Source organism: Pseudochaenichthys georgianus, chromosome 22 (assembly GCF_902827115.2).
Source record: "Pseudochaenichthys georgianus chromosome 22, fPseGeo1.2, whole genome shotgun sequence".
Lineage (NCBI taxonomy): Eukaryota > Metazoa > Chordata > Actinopteri > Perciformes > Channichthyidae > Pseudochaenichthys > Pseudochaenichthys georgianus.
Window position 1 is genome coordinate 18777314 of NC_047524.1, and position 9513 is coordinate 18786826.

At 44.6% G+C, this 9513-nt stretch overlaps 1 protein-coding gene across 1 annotated transcript; it reads left to right on the top strand.

The window, feature by feature from the left end:
* Positions 1 to 225: 225 nt before the first annotated feature.
* LOC117468040 (uncharacterized) lies at positions 226 to 5985 on the top strand. Its single transcript, XM_034111995.2, has 2 exons — positions 226 to 512; positions 1614 to 5985. Exons 1-2 carry the CDS (start codon positions 226 to 228, stop codon positions 5983 to 5985), a joined length of 4659 nt encoding a protein of 1552 aa, XP_033967886.2.
* The last annotated feature ends 3528 nt before the right edge of the window (positions 5986 to 9513 follow it).

Consider the following 9513-nt stretch of genomic DNA (forward strand, 5'->3'; position numbering starts at 1 on the left):
CACTTGAAAGCCATACCTCCTGAATTAAGTTGCCTGAACCTTCTGGAGACACAGCTGATTTCTGCACACATTGCATTTCGGAAATGGGTGGCATTACCTAGAGGTGGACAAAACGGTGTACACGGGCCGGTGACATGTGTCCCTGCCAACATAACGGCGACCACACACGTTTTGCCAAGGTCAGACGACGATGACTCACTACGGCGAGTTCACCTGAAACGCAAGATGTCATACACGGCTAATTACAGCTACCAATACGTCAGTGTCCAGCGTATCAAAAAAGCCTTGCTGTGGTTACAAGCGTACAACCCTTATTACGCTGACATACTCTTCAACACCGAATGGTTAAATCGCTATGAGCAAGACGTCAACCAGCAGCCTCCTGACGAACACACACAGCCAGAAGAGGCATGTGTTGACGAGGAACCATCACATGACCGCCAAACACATGGCATGTTCATGGACACATGTCTCCAACCTGTGGATCTAGGACAGGAAATCTTAGACCGTTATGACTAGGGATCGACCGATTATCGGCCAGGCCGATTATCGGGGCCGATATTCATCATTTGACCGATTATCGGTATCGGCCTTTTTTTTATAAAATTGCCGATAACACTTTGGCTCTGATGCGGCCGTTTCTCTGTCTGCAGTCACCACTCTCTGTACACGAGCAATGTCCCGCCCACAGCGCTATCTGATAGGCTATTACTGAAGTGTCAATCAACACTGAAGATTTTCCGGGCGGGAGCCAGCCATAGAGGCGGGACCTTCTCAGATTACAGGCAGGTGCGAAGAACGCAGACACAGACAGAGGCAAGCAGCAGCGCTGAGCGGCAGAGCCATACATGTGTTAACTTTTGAAGGTAAATCAGTTGAAAGCCGAAGTTCAATAAACATCCCAATCCCCTATGCTGAAGTTGCAAAAACACCACGATCTATTGATCCAATTCTATCAGCTTCCCAGTTACACAGGGACGCGGGAAGTCAGTCAGCGTGCAGCGTCTCACAGCGGAACTGTGGTGCGGAGGGGGGGCTGCGAGTGAAGCCTCGCAGTTTTTCAGGTTGATATGTGAAGCTCATTAGCTAGCCAACATGTATTTAGCAAATGTTTAGCAAAATATTAGAAGTGAGGCTACTAGTCTAACGTTAGGTCTACTGTCATAGCCTCACTTTTAATAGTTTGCAAAACATTAGCACTAGTGTTTTGCAGTTGCTAGCAGCTTATTGGGATGTTATGCTAGACAGACAGGCATTGGTTTGATATAATAAATTAAGCATTATTGTTAGTTAAGCATGTCAGCATGCAGCCCCACTTCTTGTCTCTCTCTAACTCATAGCAGATGGCTGCACTAAAGAAAAGGGCACGGAGAGGAAACCAGTTGTAAGATGTTTAAAAGTTCATTAAACATAATATAGGCTATGCTTAAATGCATTTCAAAGAAGTTGTGTTGAGTTGTGTTGGAGTTTGTGTTATTGTACATTTTGACACCAAGATTTTCTGATTTTACTGCAAATGTATATCGGTTCCAAATATCGGTTATCGGTCTCCTTGATTACTAATAATCGGTATCGGTATCGGCCTTGAAAAAGCCATATCGGTCGATCCCTAGTTATGACACAACCCTGAACATTGCTCCTGCTGAAGGTAACAATCCTGTTGCCCTTCTTACAGACAAAACCAACGAGGCCAAAAGTTTCCCCATCCTTTTCCCACAGGGTGGTCCAACCTTCCATGATTTCCGGAACCACAGGGTGACCTTGGCCAGTTACTTTAAAAGTCGCATTATGCATGCCGACGGTCGGTTTGCACATAATGTTGATTACATCTTCTACGCTCAGTACATGACTGAAGTACAGATGGTCTCTTCAAGTATCTCCATCGCTTTACGTAAAGGACATTTCGGGACATCACCAGGTACGATTACAGGGGCCATGCTAAACAACACTGACACTCTGAAAAACATACTTCAAACCAATGACGGCTACAGATTCCTGCGGCCCATTCGTGGCACACCTGCTCTTTGGGCTGGAGCCCAAAAGGATGTGTTTGCCATGGTCAGGCAGCTTGGATTGCCCACTTTCTTCTGCTCCTTCTCTGCTGCTGACATGCGGTGGGAGAATTTGCTTATCAGCATGATGCGTCAAGAAGGACGATGTGACAATGTCGCCGATTTAGACTGGAGTGACAAATGCGGTCTTTTGCGTCGCAATCCTGTCACTGCAGCACGCATGTTTGATAAAAGATGGCGGACCTTTCTAAAACAGGTCATACAATCACCAAGCCAACCAATAGGAAAGGTGGTAGACTTCTTCTATCGTGTGGAGTTCCAGCAGAGAGGGAGTCCTCATATTCATGCCATTTTCTGGATTGCCAACAGCCCACAAGTGGATCGCGACAGTGATGAGGAGGTGGTACTGTTTGTTGACAAATACATTTCATGCTCACTTCCAGAAGGTGATGACAGTCTTCAGGAACAGGTATCAACCCTCCAAACGCATAGCAAAAAGCATTCCAAGTCCTGTCGAAAGAAACGCACTGTATGTCGCTTCAATTTCCCACGGCCGCCAAGTGACAGGTCCTTTGTTTCCAGAGGACGGAATACTGACGACTTGTGCTCGCCCCAGGACACCACCATCAACCACATGACCAAAGACGCAGCATGTAAACTCATGACCAAGGTCAAAGACACAGTCACTGATGTCAGGGAGACTTTCACTACTGTGTCACAGCTGTATGACAAACTCGGCATGACCCAACAGCTGTTGGAAACTGCTTTTGCCTGCGTTGCTGGCAAAACACAAGTTGTCCTTAGGCGCCAACCCGCAGACGTATGGGTGAATCCTTACAACAAGCACTTACTTTCAGCATGGAATGCTAACATGGACATCCAGTTTGTTGTCAATGCATATGCTTGCATTGTCTACATCATTTCATACATTGCTAAAGCTGAGCGCGAAATGGGCTTAATTCTCAGCGCCGCTCACCGTGAAGCAACACAGGAGGGCAACACAGATGCCAAGCAGGCCATGCGCAAGATGGGACGTGTGTATTTGCATAATCGAGATGTGTGCGCACAGGAAGCCGTGTACAGACTGCTCCAGATGCCTTTAAAAGGATGCTCGCGTGCCACCGTGTACATTCCCACAGGAGAACACGCCACGCGCATCAGCCGGCCTATGGCCACACTGAAACGCATGGCCAATTCACAGACGCTCACTAACGACAACATGTGGATAACCAGTCCTGTGGACCGATATGCAGCCAGACCAAGCGAACCCCTTTTCCATCAAATGTGTTTGGCTACCTTTCTGTCAGAATACAGAGTTCTGTCTAACAGCGAGAGCCCTCGGGAGAAAATCCAACTAGGCCAGGGACTTGGATTTATCCAGAAAAGGCAACCGGCACGCACTGCCGTGGTGCGCTATGTGCGGTTCTCAAATGACACGCAGCCGGAAAAGTACTTCCAAAACATTTTGCAGCTGTTCCTACCTTACCGTGTAGCTGATGACCTCAAACCTCCAGGTTGTCCCACATACGAAGAGTTCTATCGCCATGGTCACTGGCTGCTAGACGGCCAGCCTCACTCTGTTAAAGACACTGTTGACGTGAACAGGCAAACTTTTGAGAAGGAATGTCAAGACATCACACATTCGGACAATGACATTGTAAACCAAGACATCCTTGAAGATGCCTGGTGCCAAATGTGTCCCGATCAATGTCTGGAAGATTTGGAATGTGACGAGGAAATGAGGCTACGCGTGAAAACCGTGGATGAAGACACTGATGACAATCCAGACATCCCTGACAGTGGTGCCCAGGGAAGTCGTTTTGAGGCACATGCTAACTCCATGTGTCGCCCTGATGCACTTAACCTCCTCAGATCACTGAACGTCCAACAGAGAGACATCTTCTACCATCTTCTACCAAGTCAGACATTGGTGCCATGCCAAAGTCAATGGCCAACACCTTTCCATGTCTTCATCACTGGCGGTGCTGGCACAGGGAAAACACACCTCATCAAGGCCATTCAATATGAAGCCACTAGATTGTTGTCCCAGGTTGCTAGTTCACCGGACAAAGTCACCGTCTTGTTGACTGCCCCAACTGGCATTGCTGCTTATTCCATCCAAGCCACCACAATACATAGCACATTGTCTATAGGCATGAATGTGAAACTCCCCTACATGCCCTTAGGCGAGGCCAAACTCAGTACCTTACGTACTGAATTAAACGACCTGCAGATCCTGGTGATAGATGAAATCTCTATGGTCAGTCATAACTTGCTGGCCTACATTCACGGCAGGCTTCGCCAAATTATGCAACCCGGGGATCATTCGCCATTTGGAAACGTCTGTGTCATAGCTGTGGGAGACTTTTTCCAGCTCAGCCCAGTTCAAGCCAAGGCCTTGTATTTGGAGGCACCACTATGTGATTTATGGAATGGCAATTTCTCCATCGCACAGTTGACCACCATTGTACGCCAACAAGACATTGTCTTTGCCGAAATGTTGAACAGACTGCGTACAAGACTCAAAACCACCGCCCTTCATCCAAGTGACATCGCACTGTTGAAAAACTGTGAAACCGGACTCGCCAGCTCGGCCTTGCATATTTTTCCCACCAACGCACAAGTCAACGCACACAACATCATCCAGTTAGGCGCCACATGTCCAGACCACTTGTGTGTGCAGGCACTGGATTATGAGAAAAATCCAAAAACCAAACTCATGCAATTGAAACAGGGCCACTTCAAACATGTCTACCAATCCATTCTACCCGAGTCCTTGGACATAGGACATGGAGCACGTGTCATGCTGATCAAAAACATCGATGTGTCTGACGGATTGGTGAACAGAGTGTGCGGCGAAGTCATGAACATTGTCATGAATGACAGCAAAACCTCTGACAACACTGTCTTTGTGAAATTTGACTCTGACAAGGTGGGAAGTCACCGAAGGACGCGTTCCCCTAAATCTCCTGCACACATTTCAGCTACTCCCATACACATGGAGGAGGAAAGGTTTGGCGGCAAGGGGCAATTGCGCAAACAGTTTCCATTGAAGTTGGCATGGGCTTGTACTGTCCACAAGGTGCAAGGACTAACTGTAGACCAAGCCGTCATTTCCCTTAAAGGCGTGTTTGCACCGGGACAGTCATATGTGGCTTTGAGCTGTGTTAGCAGCTTACTTGGCCTGACACTGCAGGACTTCAAAGACAGCGCCATCTATTGCAAACCCAATATTCAAGACTCCCTTGCAGGCATGGCATCATTTGTACCCATCAGTACTACACCCACACAGAACACTCTGTCATTCTCAATATTCTCTATGAATGTTCAGAGCTTGCCCAGTCATTTACCTGATCTAACACTTGCTGTTCAGCCATTTCCCTATAGCTGTGTGGCTGTCACAGAGACATGGTTACCTCACACTGTCACACCTGACACTACCCGCATTCCAAACTACACATTTCACAGTATGCCACGTTGTAAGGCCTACAACACACCGGACCCGGTTTTGGCAGCATACAAGGACCAACAAGGTGGCGGCGTTGGGATCTACTGCCGAGACCATTTATATTACACCAAACTGGATCTTCCCAACCTCAACATTGAATGCATTGCCTGTCATTTCACCGAAGACAATTTCATTGTTGCGGTTGTTTATCGACCACCAAACTATCCCATGACACAGTTCAAAACCAACATGCCCCAGTTGACCAATGCCCTCAATGCCACATCAAACAACATTGTCATGTTGGGGGACTTCAACCAAGATCTGCTCAAATCCACTTCAATGTCCACATTCATGACAACCCTTGGATACTCCCAACTGGTATCTGAACCCACAACAGAAAAGGGAACATTGATCGATCATGTATATCTCACAAATACAAGTCCATACCTGGGAGAAACCACGGTCAAGCCAATGTACTTCAGCACTCATGAAGCAGTTCAATGTCTACTAAGAAAGCGGTCCTAACCAGTTCCATTTCTGGAACTGACAAACAACACTCCGTACATTTGGTTGTGTCTGGACAGTGGAAGCAGGGACAGGAACCTCAACACCTTGATCCCTGCCAAGTCCTACATGACTGTTGTTGGGTGTCAGTGCCACAACAACTACTTTTCAGCAATCCACTCATGGTACAAATGTAAATTGCTTGTGTGCGTGAACAGTGGAAGCAGGGACAGGCCTACAATGTGCCTTCATCTATGCCAAGTCCCACATAGCTGTTGATTGGTGTCAGTGCCAAAACAACTTCATAGGAACCATGTACTCACAATATAGATAACATTTGGTTTTGCCTGTAGACAGTGGAAGCAGGGAAAGGCATACACATGCCTTCATCCCTGCCAACTCCACACACAACTGTTGCTTAGTGTCAGTGCCAGAGCAACTACTTAGGAGTAATGTGTGACTGTACATATGTTGTGTCCTTGGGCAAGACACTTTACCCGCATTTGCTCATGTGGGTAATGTCCACAGTAATGGCTCTTACATGTCTAATATCTGTAATGTGTACTGTAATGCCTTATTAATATGTTTATGTATGCGTACGCAAAGAGAGGCACACTATTGCCTATATCAATGTCAACACCATCCACAACAAACCCCAACTAATTCTGTGTCATCTTGCACTTGTAACCAACCCTACTGTGCATTACTTTACAGTCATTTCCACAGGTTGTTCCACTTTCTGCAAAAACGTCTGCATAATCCACCCTCATCCACATTCCCACATCTACACATATCACTTCTCACACAACACCAATCACTCTGTTTAATTACATACACTAAATAAATCACACCAACATTTCACTATTTCCATTCCAGTTCACAAACTGTTTTAATGTTTCTTCTCTCCCATACCACACCTAATCACCTACATGTCTTACTACACAGGGAATGGAGAGGTCTTTCATGCTTATAGCAAACCCCACTGCCCTGCTAACAGGACATTTAACATTACATAGCATGCTGTTCCCAATTACGTCAGATCAATTTTATCCTGCAATACAGTGCAATACATATGTTACAACTACATATTTAGTCATACATCACTATTACCCAACACACAGCTTCACGCATCATTGTTGTGCCATTGACAACATCACATTAACAACTGTATTGCAGGTTTGCTTTTTGATCAATACACACAGCCACAAAAAGCAAACACCACTGGTATGGACTCTCATATGAGACAGGGTTCAAATCCCTGTAGTGGCTTGAACTATTGTTGGACTGTATACATTTCTTTAACACGCCAAATATATCCCGTAAAAACTCAAACAACTCTTAACTATACCTCCATTCAACAACTATAACATCAACCACAAATCAACACCCTGCTTACACAGCCAGAACCACTAACACACAAGCCTAATACCTCCTGGTCAGATCACACGCAGCTCATTTACCACGCCTGCAGGACGCCGGGACGACCGGCGACCCTCCCCGACAGGCGCTCGGACACGAAGGCCCGCCCACAACTGCGTGCACGTCTGTGACCGCAGTTTTAATTGTATTTTGTTACTCTGGCACAACAATTTCCTTCGGGATGAATACATTATTATCTTATCTTATCTTATATCAGCAAAACTAGGAGTTGAATCTAATCAGCCCTAACAATAAGCTTTATCAAAAAGGAAGGTCTTAAGCGCACTCTTAAAAACGGATAGGGTGTCTGCCGCCCGAACACAAACTGGAAGCTGATTCCACAAATGTGGAGCTTGATAAGAAAAGGCTCTGGCTCTCATTGTACTTTTAGAGACTCTAGGAACAACCAACAACCCTGCATTCTTGGAACGCAATGCCCTAGTCAGGACAGCAGGGTATAGTGAGTTATTTAAGGTAAGATGGCGCCTGCCCATTAAGGGCTTTGTAGGCAAGAAGAATAATTTAAAATTCTATCCTGTGTTCTATAGGGAGCCAGTGTAAGGCAGCCAGAACAGGAGTAATGTGGTCCCTTTTCCTAACTCTGGTTAGTACACGAGCTGCAGCATTTTGAATCAGCTGAAGCGACTTGACTGACTTCTGAGTACACCCTGATAATAAGGAGTTACAATAATCCAGCCTTGAAGTAACAAATGCATGGACTAGTTTCACTGCATCGTTTTGAGGCAAGATATGCCTGATTTTTGCAATGTTACGTAGATGGAAGTAGGCGGTCCTTGAAATTGATTTTATGTGGGCGTTAAAGGATAAATCCTGATCAAATATAACACCAACATTCCTTACAGTCTCACTGGAGGCCAAATTAATGCCATCCATAGTTAGTATATCTTTAGATAATTTGTTTCGTAGATTCTTCGGGCCAAGTACAATAACTTCAGTTTTGGTCGTGTTTAACATCAAAAAGTTTAAGGTCATCCACGTTTTTAAGTCCTTGAGGCAGTCTTGAATTTATTTAGATGATTAATTTCATCAGGCTTGATTGATAAATATAGTTGAGTATCATCCGCATAACAATGAAAATGTACAGAATGATTCCTTATAATATTGCCTAACGTAAGCATATATAATGTGAACAAAATAGGTCCGAGCACTGAGCCCTGTGGCACTCCATGGCTAACTTTGGTTTGCGTGGAAGATTCATCGTTGACACGTACAAACTGAGAGCGTTCAGATAGATAGGACCTAAACCAGCCTAAAGCAGTTCCCTGTATGCCAACTAAGTGCTCTAGTCTTTGCAATAAGATATCATGGTCAATAGTATCAAATGCAGTACTGAGATCGAGCAAAACAAGAACAGAGACAAGTCCCTTGTCTGAGGCTATTAGAATGTCATTTGTGACTTTAACCAGAGCTGTCTCTGTGCTATGATGTGTTCTAAAGCCAGACTGAAAATCTTCAAATAAATCTTTAAGTAATCACACAACTGTTTTGCGACTGCTTTCTCAAGAATTTTTGAGAGGAATGGAAGATTAGAAATAGGTCTATAGTGCTTTTTAAGAAGCGGTTTTATCACTGCTACTTTGAATGATTGTGGAACATGATTAATTTATTATTTATTTATTGATAATAAAATATGAATATGAATGTCTAAACATTTTTAGACATATTCATAATATTTAATAAAGAAGTGCTAATTAATGGAAAAACTTCCTTCAACAGCTTAGTTGGAATTGGGTCTAACATACACGTTGATGGTGTAGAAGAGAGAATCATTTAATTTAATTGTTCAAGGTTTATGGCTGTAAAGCATTCTAGTTTACTATCTAGTGTAATATTCGAACTTACGTTTCCGGGATAACACTATACTGGTCAAAGGCAAGAGGTCATTAATTTTGTTTCTAAGAGTAACAATTTTATCGTTAAAAAAGCACATAAAATCATTACTACTGAGTGCTATGGGAATAGAAGGCTCAATCGAGCTGTGGCTCTCTGTCAGCCTGGCTACAGTGCTGAAAAGAAATCTTGCATTATTCTTATTCTCATCTATTAATGAAGAGTAGTAGGCTGCTCTCGCTTTACGCAGTGCTTTCTTATATTCATTGAGAGTAATAT